We start from the raw sequence: 14,804 nt of genomic DNA, 5'->3' as shown, positions 1-14,804 counted from the left end.
ATAAATTAAAAAAAAAAAGAGTCCTAGCCCCCTCCTCTAGCCCTTTTCAATGATCACCTCTCCCCTCTGCCTCCTTTCCCACCACTCTACTCATAACAAATCTGAGACTCTGGCCCGTCACGCAAGGACTTAACTGATTACACGCTGAAACATCTTTCTGGATAATTTCTAGTATAATAGGGATTTAAATTCATAAAATGACACTCTCAGGAGAGAGCATTTCAGACATGAGCTAGCAGGTAGAAGCAGAATTCTTGGAGTAAGGAGGATTTATTTTATTCCCCTCAAAATTGCTCCACATAGGATGTTGCTAATCAGCTTACAAACCAGGCAAGAAAAAACAGCTGCTTTTTGGATTCATAGCACAGTTATTCAGGCTAGAAAACACCTTAGAGATTATCTGGTTGAACTCTCTATTTTATAGATGAGAAAATGAGCTTCAGAGAGGGGAAATGACTTTTCAAAGTCACTCAATGAACAACAGGACTAGATGCCAAGTGCCAATATAAATATACATATATATTTTTTAATTAGGCAACTCTGAGATAGGAAGGATACAATTAATTTACAACTTAAAAGAGCTCACTGAATAATCTGGCTGAGCTTTGCCCTCTGTTGAAAGCATTTGTATTGGAGAAAATTCTTAGAATTTAGAAATTCTTGACCACAGGGCCCGTATCAGTCATTTTGCTTCCCTGTACCTAGCATGTGCTTTGCATAATAGGTGAGCAATGAGTGATATATTAGATTTGCTCCTTTAATTCCTATCTTTTAAAGGAGAAGGATTCTTTTGGTTTTGCTTTGTACATATAAAACAACCACATTCTTTCTTATGTGCTGTGTTCATCATTTCACCTATCACATTGTACCACAGTTATTCTTTTTTTTTAATTAATTTATTTGTCTGTTTTTATTTTTGGCTGTGTTGGGTCTTCATTGTGGTGTGTGGGCTTCTCATTGTCCTGGCTTCTCTTGTTGCAGAGCACAGGCTCTAGGCGCATGGGCTTCAGTAGTTGTGGCACACGGGCTCAGTAGCTGTGGCTTGCAGGCTTAGTTGCTCTGTGGCATGTGGGATCTTCCCAGACCAGGGCTTGAACCCGTGTCGCCTGCATTGGCAGGCGGATTCTTAAACACTGTGCCACCAGGGAAGCCCTGTACCACAGTTATTCTTAAGTAATCTTTGTCTACCCAACTACACAGTGGCTACTTTGAGGACGTGAGTGAGTCACCACTGGACCCTAGGGCGTAACACAGGGCCTGACACATTAGTGGGTTTTCAATAAATGCTTTATGAATTAAAGTGACTAAATACAGGTCTTTCTTTTCCTGTATTATTGATACATGGGTTTTATTTGTTAACTAAACTCCCCAGCAACTTAAACTTTCTTGATTTGAGTTGGAATTTAGTTTTTGTTTGCTTTGGTTTACCTTATTTCTAAAGAATATATCTTTGTTTATTCCCTCATGTATAGAAAAATGATTTGCTACTGTTTCTACTTCTGTAAAACTAAAATTGTTAGGTGGCTAAATATAATTTATACATTTATTTTGGCTTTTAGCATACACTACAGTTAGTTAAGCTCATCTTTTCACACATAAAAATATTAATACCCTTACAGTTAGTATGAAGAGAAGATGTATCTACTTTAAAATTGCTTTCTTAAAAAGCTAATTGTAATTCTTGGGCTTCCCTGGTGGCGCAGTGGTTGAGAATCTGCCTGCCAATGCAGGGGGACACGGGTTTGAGCCCTGGTCTGGGAAGATCCCACATGCCGCGGAGCAAAGAAGCCAGTGTGCCACAACTACTGAGACTGCGCGTCTGGAGCCTGTGCTCCGCAGCAAGAGAGGCCGCGATAGTGAGAGGCCCGCGCACCGCGATGAAGAGTGGCCCCCGCTTGCCGCAACTAGAGAAAGCCCTCGCACAGAAACGAAGACCCAACACAGCCAAAAGTAAATAAATAAATGAAAAAAACTAATTGTAATTCTGGAAGCAAATATTTTTTAAATTTCCAGACTTATATAGTTATACACTTTTTAAAAAGTATTTTACATTAGGTGGTTTTCTGGGAAATTTGAAATTAACAGTAGATTAGCATTCCATTAAGTTTTCAGAATAATTACACATGTGTAAGAGCATCATGATTAAGTCAGATTAATTGATTATACATCTATAAGGCAATTTGATTAAATCACAATTATTGATTTGTCAAAGCCCAACTAATTTTTTCATCTTTAGTTTTATTATGCAGTACAACACAGTAGGTAGTTTATTATCTGGATATTTATATTTTGGATAAATATGTTGTTAGAAAAGGCTGAATCCAGATGATGCTACAGCAGAAAGATCACTTAGGAGACTTGCTTGGGTCTAGCTTCTACTTCTTTTGCCAAATCTTACTGTACATTTGTTTGAAATAGACTTTTTTGCTTTCACTGGGATCCTGAGCGTCAATGAATAAATGATATTTTAGTTTTTCCACAAATGTGTGTGGACTTCTCTCATTTTGTGTTCTTAACAGGGATCAAAGTTCAGTAAATATTTTAATGTGTTGATATTTGTAGCCAGTAAATCTTGACCTAATAGTTGTCTGTTACATGGGAAATATAACTAAGACTCTTCTTTGGTAAGAGTTCTTACTCCTAGTGGACATTATTGGCATATGGCACACTCTATCTATCTGTCTGACTATCTATGTATGTATGTATCTATCTGCACACACACACACACACACACACACACACACACACACAGAGTTAAATGGTTATAAGGCAGTACAGTATGATATAAAGGAGGCTGGGCTCTGTGTAGAACAGACCCAGGTTTGAATTTTCTGTCACATTCTAGTTGTGTGACTTTAAGAATATTAATCTCTCTAAATCTTAAATTAATTTCATAATCTGTGAAATGTTTTTATGTGTGTATCATGGTCAAATAAAATACTGTAAAGTAGCATTATTAATACTTGGCATATAGCAAATGCTTATTAAATATTAGCTCGTATTATGATGATTTATATCTCTTATTTTTGCTTATTTTTCCTATTTCTATTTCAAGGAGATTTGAAGCAACTGACCATGCTCTCTAGAGAACTGACTCACTGGGAACCATTCCAATGGCTGATGGATAAAACTCGGAAGAACCACTGCCATTCTGTATTGGATGTTTAGAGAACAAATGGGTACTTGGGAACGTAAAGCTTGGAAAATTCTCCTATGGATTCCTGACAGCAAAAATGTACGTATGCACACCGACTAGAGGTGCATTTAGATAGACAAATGCTGGGTTGAATTTGTTCAGTACTAAGTGGAATACATTCTTTTACATACATTGATTGGGTAGCTCAAAAGCTGACCCTAAGTTATGAGTGGGGACCTGTAATGCACTCGAAAGACCATTGAAAATATCTAGTTTTTTATAGACAGAGTATCATTGGAGGGAGGATAAGGCAATCCGTGACAAAAAGTGCATGGGCTTTGGAATCCAAATATCTCTGAATGAATTGCATTTATGTCATTTCCTAGCTGTGTGCTCTTTGGTAAATGACTTCACCTCTCGAAGCCTCAGTTTCCTCAGCTATAGAAGGCAATATGAGAATTAAATGAGATAATGTGTATAAAGTGCCTATCAGAGTGTCTGGCACTTGATAGGTTCTCAACAGTCTTAACTGTAGTTATCATCAAGAAAGGAATTATAAAGTAGGCTACGATATTGGGTCTGTTCAATATTTTGGTAGATACAAGTGGATCTGTATTTAGTCGATGTAATATCACATCAGGACATAACCTTCTCCTTACATATAATCTAAACAATGAGCTTTTAAGTTATTACTATCGGTAACAATAGTTGACATTTACTGAGTCTTCATTTGTGGCAATCACTAGGTTAAGTGCTTTCTCTGCATTATCACATTGATCTCCATAGCAGTCCTCTAATTTGAATGTTATTATCCCCATTTTATAGAGAAAGAAAATGAAACTTAAGGAGAAATACTCTGCTTAGAGTTACCTGGCTATTAAATGCCATCGGTGGCCTAGAATCAAGGTCTGGTCTGAGTCCAAAGTGCAGGCTCTTGCCACCAGGTTATACCACCTCTGAATTTGTGACATATTCTAAAAACAAAGAAAGAGAATATCTTGTTAGATAGACTGACCCTACTCTGACTTTAGGAAAGATAAAACCTGTTGCTTCGTAAAGGCTTTAGTTAATGAATAGGGAATCAAAGATTCAAACTTGAAGCTATAACCTACTTTGTAAATTTTCCTGAAATGAGAGAAATGGTGATCATCAAGCCAAAATTTCCACCATGTGTGACCCATTTCTTACTTGCTTGTCTCTAGTTAGCCTCATGTTCTTTTTTCACGTTGTGTCTTTTAAATGTATTGTACATGGGTTATGAACAGCGCATCCAGAATCATATCTTGGCATTAAAATTCCATGAAGTCCATTTTGGGAATCAGATTACTGCACCTATTTTTAGCTCTCAACACAAACCACTCTTTCCATTATGCTTTTAAATATCCTGTGATAAAATTATATTGAAAATAGCTCTTATAGCCAAATAAAAATCCTACATTTGGTTTAATCAGGCCAGAGCCATTGACTGGCATTAATGTAATTAATTACTGAGGCAGCTACCTGCCAGGGCCTCCTTCTTCCTCTTGGTTTAGGACTACCCTCCCCATTTGGTGCTATATTTATCTGCCCTCTTGGCCATAAAAGGCTGGCTGTGTGGCTCTGACATTCTACAGCCTGACCACATGCATTATTTTTGAACTGGCCCCCAGGGTCCTGTCTTTAGCCCTGCCTCTTAACATTTTCTTGGATTCAACCTACGTGGGTTTTTCATTCTCTCATCCAGCTCCACAGTCACGGAACATTTCCACCACCATCACTCCTTTGGAAACTGGTAAGTGTGACCTTGAGGCAGAAGAATGCACTTGATATTTTATGTGCTCAACAGCACTGCAGTGTGTGTGGTTTCCTTCTATCTTCTGAGCTCAGCAGTTTCTCGGAGAGATGTCAGAATAGCAGAGAATAGGAAAGTGGAGCTCCGGGGAAGGAAAACGAGCGGCAGGGGGCCAGTTTGTGCTGGCACAGCTCTTCTCTCAGATCGGTGGGTTCTGTTAAAATTACGCTGCTGTTTCTGGAACTATAAAAAGAGAATAGCTGTCTCAGATAGAACTGTAAGCGTGAGTCAAGTACTCTTTCCAAGTTACAGTTCAGTGGTTTGCTTGAAACCTGGAATGGGTAAGGTAACAGGAAATCATGTGTTTTCTATCCTCCATACGCCTACAATACTCCCTGATTACATGTTAGATCAAAAGGAGTAAACTAGCTCTGAAGTCACTAGTCTCTAATTCAGTGATTTTGCTCTGACAGTGCCACGTGGATGAATGTAAGGGTACATTGGGTATTTCTAATCGGAAAATGGTTAAGCAATATTTCAGAGGCAACAAAGAGCCCCACATCATGATCCTAAAGTTAATATTTTCTGTGAAGAATTTTTATCAGCTTTCAGCCTCTAATGCCTGTACAAAGTATCATGTCACAGTTACAACTATGGAGTTACTGTCTCTTCCTAAATTCCCAAATTATTTTCAGGAAAAAACACAGGTCTTAAAGGAATGGAAGACAACCAAACCATCTTTCCTCCCAATACACTCTAGCTGTCATGTGTTGGGGATAATCCTCACTTACTTGATGAGGAGAAGGTAGTTGTACCTTAGTTCCAGAGGTCAGAGCTATGACAACCAGCTGAGTTGACATAAGGCCAAAGCCTGTTTACTTGTAATATATTATCTCTGTGCTTGGAATATTAAGTATTATTAAAAATAAACGTATTTGGGGAAAATAGAAATAAAACGAATGGAAAATAGAATTGAGGCAAGACATTTAAAGATTTTATTTTGTGAAAATAACAGCATTTCAAGTTATTTGGGTTCCGAATTTAGCTTATAACATAATACACAGGAAGGTCATTCATTATTTATTTGGACATCATTCAAATAACATTTGCTGTGTTGCAGTGTAGTATGCATCATTACAGAAGCTTATCAAACATCTTTATAAATGCCTGATCATATACCTCTATATTTATATATTCAACCCTTTTGTTTTATAAAAATGTGTCTAATAATAATTCATTACACCTGATCATCATCCTGTATATTTTAGAACAGAAAATAGCAATCTATTTAAGGGTTGAAGCAAAGTTGCTTGCTGGTAGCTATTTTCTTCCTCTTGAGAAATGCCATGTAGACTGATATCTTCCATGAGTCCTAACATAAATATTTCTGGAATGAAGTTTGCTGGATTTTCTTCTCTAGGGAATACATGCTGACTCTTTAGTTTAAATAAAAAGATTCAAAAAAATGGTTCTGAAGAACCTAGGGGCAGGACAGGAATAAAGATGCAGACATAGAGAATGGACTTGAGGACATGGGGAGGGGGAAGGGTAAGCTGGGACGAAGTGAGAGAGTGGCATGGACTTAGATATACTACCAAATGTAAAACAGATAGCTAGTGGGAAGCAGCCGCATAGCACAGGGAGATCAGCTCAGTGCTCTGTGACCACCTAGAGGGGTGGGATAGGGAGGGTGGGAGGGAGACACAAGAGGGAGGGGATATGGGGGTATATGTATATATATAAGCTGATTCACTTTGTGATACAGTAGCAACTAGCACACCATTGTAAAGCAATTATACTCCAATAAAGATGTTAAAAAAAAGTAGATTTTTAAAAAAAATTTTTAAGAGGTGAAAATTTTTATTAGGTGTTGAAATAAAAACACAAAATTTGAAAACTTCTCCACACTAGTCATTTAAAATCCATTGAAATATTATTCTCTACCTGTCCTTAAAATCACTCCTATCTTCTAAGGCAAGCATTTCTCAAACTTCAGTGTACATTGGAAACACTTTGAGAAATTGTGTAGAATTCAGTCTCCTGCTCCCGCTCTCACCAAAGATCCTCATTTATTAAGTCTGAGGTTGGGCCTGGAAATCTGCAGGACTAATGACAAGAAAACATAAAGTAATAATAAAAGGGAAACAGCTTTTCAGTTCATCTTAGAAACTGTTTTTATATTTATCTCATTGTTTTTAATGGAACTGAATTGAAGAGCAAGCTTGTCTTGTACTTTAAAAGGCTTTCTAAAAAGTAGATTTATTTTTTGAATTTATTTATTTATTTATTTTTGGCTGCATTGCGTCTTTGTTGCTGTGCGCGAGCTTTCTCTAGTTGCATCAAGCAGAGGCTACTCTTTGTTGTGGTGCACGGACTTCTCATTGCTGTGGCTTCTCTTGCTGCAGAGCACTGGCTCTAGGCACACAGGCTTCAGTAGTTATGGCACGTGGGCTCAGTAGTTGCGTCTCAGGGGCTCTAGAGCGCAGGCTCAGTAGTTGTGGCACATGGGCTTAGTTGCTGTGTGGCATGTGGGATCTTCCTGGACCAGGGATCGACCCCGTGTCCCCTGCATTGGCAGGCGGATTCTTAACCACTGTGCCACCAGGGAAGTCCTAAAAAGTAGATTTAAACTTGACAGAAAATGTGGCAAGTTTAGAAGGATTCAGTCCTCATTTAGAATTTTTTAAAAAGATTTGAAAAATTTATTACAACTAATTTCACTTGTAAAAAATTTAGGACATGCACAAAAGCATTAAAAATGGAAGAGGGGAAAAAAAAATGGAAGAGGGGGGCTTCCCTGGTGGCACAGGGAAGCCTGCGCACCTAGAGCCAGTTCTCTTGCTGCAGAGCCAGTGCTCTGCAGCAAGAGAAGCCGCCTCGATGAGAAGCCCGCGCACCGCACCGAAGACCCAATGCAGCCAAAAATAAATAAATTAATTAATTAAAAAAAAATGTAAGAGGGGGCTTCCATAAAACCACTACTTCATCCAGGGTTGTCAATATGGCTGATACGCTTCTGTCAGTGGACAAATTTTTCAAGAAAGATAATGCAGTCTGACGTTTCCCCTCTCTATGCTAAGCAAACCTATTTTTGACTTTCAGTAGGACTGTTAGGTCATGTTCACAATGCAAACTGCTACACTGATGACTGACTTTCTTGCTGCCTTATGTAGGAAGACTAGAAGCCTTCATATTCTTAATGGAATTTTTCTGCCTTGACACTATACCTTTTTGAAGTATTTGTGAAATTCGAGAGAGCTTGTTATATGACAATATAAGCATCCTCCAGGGTTCAGTCCTAGGACTTTCATTCTCATCTATTTTCTTTTCAGCATTGAATAGCATCTAAATGCTGGTGAGTCCCAAATGTAGGTCTCCATCCTGAACCTTTACCCTGTATTCCAGAGTCAAATATCTAACTTAATCTCTTAATTAAGTTTAAGATTAATCACTTAATCTCTCCACTTGGGTGTCTAGCAGGTATCTCAAATGTAGAATGTCTCAAACCAGTCTCCTGTTCTTCCATTCTGAACTGCTCTTTTCTTACACTCCTGGCTCATCTCAGTTAATAGCAGTTTTAGTCTTCCAGTTACTCAAGCAAAATCCTTGGAGCCATCCCTCATTCCTCTCTTTCTTTCACACCCTAATCCAGAACTTTCAGCAAATGCTATTGCTTCTGCCTGCAAAGCATGCAGAGTCTGATCACTTCTCACACTTCCACTGCTACCACTATAATCTCTAGCCTGGACTATTGCAGTGGCCTTTATATTAATTTGCTAGGGCTGCCATAACGAAGTACCATAGACTGGGTGGCTCAAACAACAGAAACTTATCTTCTCATGATTCTGGAGATTAGAAATCTGAGATCAAGGTGTCAGCTGGGCTGGTTTTTCTGAGGCCTCTCTCCTGGCTTGTAGATGGTCATCTTCTTGTGTCTTCACACAGTCTTCCCTCTGTATATGTACATATCTGTGTTCTAATTTCCTCTCCTTATAGGGATGCCAATCATGTCATATTGGATTAGAACCTATCGTAATGACCTCAGTTTAACCTCACTTCTTCTGTAAAGATCTTATCTCCAAATACAGTCACATTCTGAAGTACTGAAGGTTAGGACGTCTATATATGAATTTGGGGGGGGGGGATACAACTCAGCCCATAACAGCCTTCTAATTGGTCTCCTGGCTTTCACTCTTGTCTCTCAACAGTCTATTCTCAGACTCAGCAAGAGTGATTCTCAGCTCTGAACATTCCAGTGACTCCTTAGCCCTTTCAGAATAGAATTCAAAGTCCTTACAGTCACCTATAGGACACTACACTATCTGCCCTCCCCACCCTCCACCTCTCTGACATCATCTTCTATACCTCTCCCTGCACCTCCCTCACTCCATGCAGCCTCACTGGCCTATTTGCCATTCCTGGAGTACAACAGGCAGGCTCACACCCCAGTGCCTTTGCAATGGTCTTCCAACCAGAATACTTCCCCCCAGATATTCTCATGCTCAGATGTCACTTTCATGCTCAGTCATCATCATCATCCCTAATGATGCTGTTTAAATTGCATCCCATCCCACTTTCCTGTTTTATTTTTCTCTATAGCATTTAGCAGGTTCTAATATACTTTACACTTTATTTTCTCTATTTGTCTGTCTCTTGCAATAGATCATAAGGTTGTATATAGGGTTATCAGAGCAGGGATTTTGTTTGTTTTGTTCATCTCTGTATTTCCTGTGCTGGAATAGTACCAGGCTCAAAATAGGTTCTCAGTAATTATTTGTTGAATGAAAACCACGTTGGCTGGACGCAGACTCTCCATCATTACATATTCTCTCAGATGAAGCCCCTGTCAGAATGAAATGCCAAAAAATTAGAAATATATGCTATGAAAGGTCTAAGGAAAAAGCACAATAGGGAAACTTTGTAAAGATCTCCTAGGTATTTAAAAAAAGGAGAAGAGGGTACAATGATAGGAGGGGGTACATCTGGGCTATGAAGCAAGGAATTTATTGAGTAACCAGCTAAACTAACCTTCACATCAGTTTCCACTTACTCTTTGGAATGGATAAAAGAGTATTAATTTTTACATGTTGGTTTAGATGACTTGTTCTGTTGGGTTTGTTCCTTAATAGTTCACCCCCAAACTCTTGCTTTCTTGTAGATTGCCTGGTTCCCTGGGGGCACATGATGTCTCTGCCTTTTTATCAGAAACTTCACGAGCACTATGATCGCAGCTACCACAACAAAAACCTTCGCACCACCATGAGCCAGTACCAGCAGGAGAAGAAAAGCTCGGCCATCTACACCCACGGCTCCACTGCCTACAGCAGCCGCTCCTCCGCTGCCCACCGCCAGAAGTCCGAGGCCTTCAGCCAGGCGTCCGCCGCGTCCTACCAGCAGCAGGCTTCCCGGGCCTCCGAGTTTGCCCTCTCATCTGCAGTCAGTCAGAAGGCTGCCTCAGCCTACGACTATGGCTACTCCCATGGGTATGTCCAAAGCAGCCTTACGAATTTAGGGCAAAGCCACGTTCTCTGAATAACTTCCCCATGTCACATTTTCTTATCTTCTTACTGGCAGCCCTACCTTTAAACCAGGTATGGAGCAAGGCCATGTTTTGGGAGGCCTGGGACTTATGTCTACGATTTCCCTTTACCTTCCTTCTCTGAGTTTCACAAAAAGCTTCACAGCCACCCTGGGATGTCTTGCTTGAATTGCCATCTGCGATATTGCTAGAAGCAGAGATGTTTTGCCACAAGTCGTGTTCAATATTCAGCAGCAGCAGAGCCAGGAAACCTCATTTCAATACTCACAGCAGGTTTCCTCGTCCTGAGAACATTTCAACTTAGATGAGAATAGAAATTTTGTTTTTAAAGAAATGCTCATGCAGAGTCTTAACTTCCAATTTTATTTATTTATTTTTAATTATTTTATTTTATTTATTTATTTTTGGCTGTGTTGGGTCTTCATTGCTGCGCACAGGCTTTCTCTAGCTGCAGCAAGCAGGGGCTACTCTTCGCTGTGGTGCACAGGCTTCTCATTGTGGTGGCTTCTCTTGTTTCAGAGCACGGGCTCTAGGTGCGCAGGCTTCAGTAGCTGTGGCTCACGGGCTTAGTTGCTCCGTGGCATGTGGGATCCTCCCTGACCAGGGATCAAACCCCTGTCCCCTGCATTGGCAGGTGGATTCTTAACCACTGTGCCACCAGGGAAGTCATAGATGAGAATAGAATTTGAAATTCACAGACCACAGGATCCCAAACTACAGCAGAGATGTGTTCTAGTCTTTCAATATATGAAAGCCAAGGTTAAAATTCCGAGTTATTATTCAAGCAGCAAATATTTTCTTTAGCCAGGGCATTTTATAAAAACATGGCCCTATCTCAGTCAGCCTAAGAATACCAGGAGCAAACTGGTACTCTGACAAAATTAGATTTAACCCATTGCCATGAGGGAGACCACACACCAGAGGAAAAGAGAGTTTCAGTAGGATTCTAGGAAGCATGGAGCTTAGATGTAGGTCTGGTCTGAAAAATGAATCCAGTGTCCTGCTGCTTTGGAAACAGTCAAGTTGAGATAAATGAGGACTGTTGTATCTAGAAACCTTTTATGTGGAGCTCAGCACCTGGGCTGGGAACTGAGGCTGCTTCTCTGTCAACAGCAACTCCTCCACACAAGAAGGCAATACCTCATTCTTCCTGATAAAATTTCAAACAGCAAGCCTACTGATAATGTTTGATATTAGAGAAGAAAGTTTCTCGGTGAGCCTGTAGTCACTCAAAGAGGGAGTTATCACAACCCTCTACTGCAGCAGTGTCCCCGGGAGACCCATTTCCTGTGAACCTTGAGCTTGGTTTCTCTGTGTTTGTTGTTCCAGCCTGATAAATGCTGGGCAGATAATTTCTCAGTCCAAGCCAATTTTTATTTTCTCCATATCCAGAGCAAAATGTGTCATGGGGATTAAAACACACTTGCAAGATTCATGTGATTTTATTAAACATCTATCTATAGTCCACAGAAAGAATTGCTGAACTTCAAAACATAAAAATTCCTGGGCTATGTGATCAGTAATCACCTGCTGGCTCAAACCTCCTCCATCTGGCGTAGGTTGCATTATTTGTTCTAAACAGATATAATTTTGTCTTACAAAATTTAAGTCCACAAAATATCTGTTAGGGCAACTGGAGAAGGTGTTTATTTCTGGGAATTAAAAAAGTTACTGAGGAAATAATATGGTGGCTTGTACGTAAGGACAGTTTCTGAAGGCAGAAACGCCTGAATCCCTTGGGTTTAAGCAGTACCTGATCCACGGCTGTGATTCCTGGGCACTGACATTGACCTCCTGGGAGCTTCTGCATGTTCAGTACCAGAGTCTCTGGAGTTTACCTGGAATGTGTGATGGCAACGTTCTGAAATTCCATTTAAAATGGAACAGGATTGTTTTGCAATCTCACTTTCATGGGTCATGTGTGCCAGGGGATATTCATAAAGGCCTCAGATTAGCTGCACATATGGAAATATTGTCAGTGAGGAGGTGAACTCACTTCTTTTAGCTCTTGTTTCAAATACCTGCCTTCCAAAGGAAATAGGAACGAGCACCATGCTATGTGACAGTATCATTGCGTTCTCCTGAAGAATGTCCCATACATGTGTTTAAGAACCTCATTTAGGAAACAGCTGTCCTGTAATAGAGAGGATTATGTTTTAAATATCCATTTTCCTGGTCTGTCTGTGCCAAGTCTATAGAAAATGTAGAAAATGGGTATTTTTATTACCATACAGTTGTTAAGGTAACTCCTTGTGTACTTATTTCATTCCCCCAATGCTGTAGAGGCTACAGAGTTTTATGAATCTGTAATTCAAAGAGTTTTACTTCTTAAACTCTATTGCTAAATTTTGTTAAAATTATTTTAATTTTATACAAATTCTTTTTTTAACCACAGAAGCAATATTCATATTTATTTACAATCTGATAAATTATATCTAACATTAGTAATTGAAAATTTGAGAATCTTTATATTTTATCCAGAAAACATTTGCTCTATATTATCTTTGGAAGACAGCCATTTTAACTATAAAGAGCCTCAGATAATAAACTTTCTGTAGGCAGTAGAACTGTAATTATTTATCTATACTCGACCTCACATCTTCCTTCTTGCTCTATAAGTATTTATGTAGGTAATTAGGTATTTATTAATGGCTTGCTATGTTTGAACAACTCCACTTAGTAGAAATGTAGACCTAGAAACAAGAAAGGGAAGAGGATGTCAATATTTTCTCCTTTGTGTAATGCAATGTAAAAGAAAAGAAAGCTAACCTAATCCCAGGGGTATTTTAGTTTTTCTTATTTTAGACCCAGAGCTAACAGGAGCAAATGATATTCTTTGAACATTTCAAAATCTTCATAATTCCTTCAGGTTGTATTTTAACTTTTTCAAAGTGGATCAACTTTTCCCTGCTAAATGAAGTCTCTCTTTGGTTGTGAAGAGTGTTGTTAATTAAAACTCATGTGGGGTTGGAAATGCAATTCTGTGGAGTGTATATGAACACTAGGCTTGATCTATTTTTAGCCTCTGCTTTGTAGTTAGATGTCCAGTAGTAAAGTGGAAACTATGGAGACTTATACGTGCTCAGGACTTGGCTGACCTCAGTTAAGACTTAAGAACAATGGCTTGTTCAGAGTCAGTGTGGTTTTTAGCTCAGATTGGTTAACCAATTGCATTCTGAGCCAAGGGTTATAAAATAAATTCTGGAAGGCTTATTCTAAATGCTTTTGTTCTTAGTCACAGTGAGAAAAAAAAACTAAATTAAAGAAAGTAATTCAGGAAAACAAAATGATACAAGACTATTGTTTTATGTTAGTAATTCACAAATACTATTAGAGATGAAAGGAGAAATGGTACTCATGACCACTTCGCAACCATTAGGCAAGGGTTTTTAGCCTCTGTCCATGAGTAGGTTTCAACAGAGTTTTGGATGATCTCAAATTATATGCAAAATTAGGCGCAGATGAAATTTTTTTTTTTTTTTTTTTTGCTGAGAAAGACCCTAGCTTTTATCAGATTCTCAGAGAACTCTGTGGTTCAACAAAGGTCACAACCACTGCACTGAAAAGTCTGCATATAAATATCAGACAGCCCAGTGTGTGACCTGAGGATCCCTTTCTAAGGAATTAGGATGAAATAAGGAAGATGTTTACAGGGAATGTGGTATATGGAAATCAGGGTGCCATCCTTTCTTTTGAGTAAGATGGGAGTAAAAAAGAAATATTTTGTTATACTTGATAAGTAGAAATGAATAACTTCCAGAAACCAGAGAACAACACAGCACAGTTCTTGGGTGATGGGCCCCTCAACCCTCTGTGGTAATGGTAGGCATCAGATTGTCTGATTCTAAACAGATTAAAATCCAGCCCATATGATACCGTTCAGCATAGCATTCTCTATACCACTTTACAGTAACTCTGAGAAGTAGAAATTATTATCCTCATTTTTAAAATGAGAGAATTGGAGGGACTTCCCTGGTGGTGCAGTGGTTAAGAATCTCTGCCTGCCAATGCAGGGGACACGGGTTCGAGCCCTAGTCTGGGAAGATCCCACATGCTGCGGAACAACTAAGCCCGTGTGCCACAACTACTGAGCCTGTGCTCTAGAGCCCATGAGCCACAACCACTGAGCCCGCGAGCCACAACTACTGAAGCCCGCATGCCTAGAGCCTGTGCTCCTCATCAAGAGAAGCCACCACAATGACAAGCCCGTGTACTGCAACGAAGAGTAGCCCCTGCTTGCCGCAACTAGAGAAAGCCTGCGCGCAGCAACAAAGACCCAACGCAGCCAAATAAATAAATAAATAAACAAATTTTAAAAATAGCACAAAAAATGTACAAAGAATAAGAAAATATTTTTT

At 39.4% G+C, this 14,804-nt stretch overlaps 1 protein-coding gene across 1 annotated transcript in view; it reads left to right on the top strand.

The window, feature by feature from the left end:
- Nucleotides 1–4,765: 4,765 nt before the first annotated feature.
- The window catches only part of MYOM1 (myomesin 1), a 141,658-nt gene continuing 131,619 nt past the window's right edge, over nt 4,766–14,804 (top strand). The window contains exons 1-2 of the mRNA XM_060121828.1: nt 4,766–4,907; nt 10,066–10,390. Coding sequence (XP_059977811.1) covers nt 10,089–10,390 — 302 coding nt within the window. The 5' untranslated portion in view covers nt 4,766–4,907; nt 10,066–10,088. The remainder of the gene's footprint in view (nt 4,908–10,065; nt 10,391–14,804) is intronic.

This window comes from Lagenorhynchus albirostris, chromosome 14 (assembly GCF_949774975.1).
Source record: "Lagenorhynchus albirostris chromosome 14, mLagAlb1.1, whole genome shotgun sequence".
Taxonomy (NCBI): domain Eukaryota; kingdom Metazoa; phylum Chordata; class Mammalia; order Artiodactyla; family Delphinidae; genus Lagenorhynchus; species Lagenorhynchus albirostris.
Note: the sequence above shows the minus strand (reverse complement) of the source record. Positions and strands in the feature narration are given on the sequence as shown.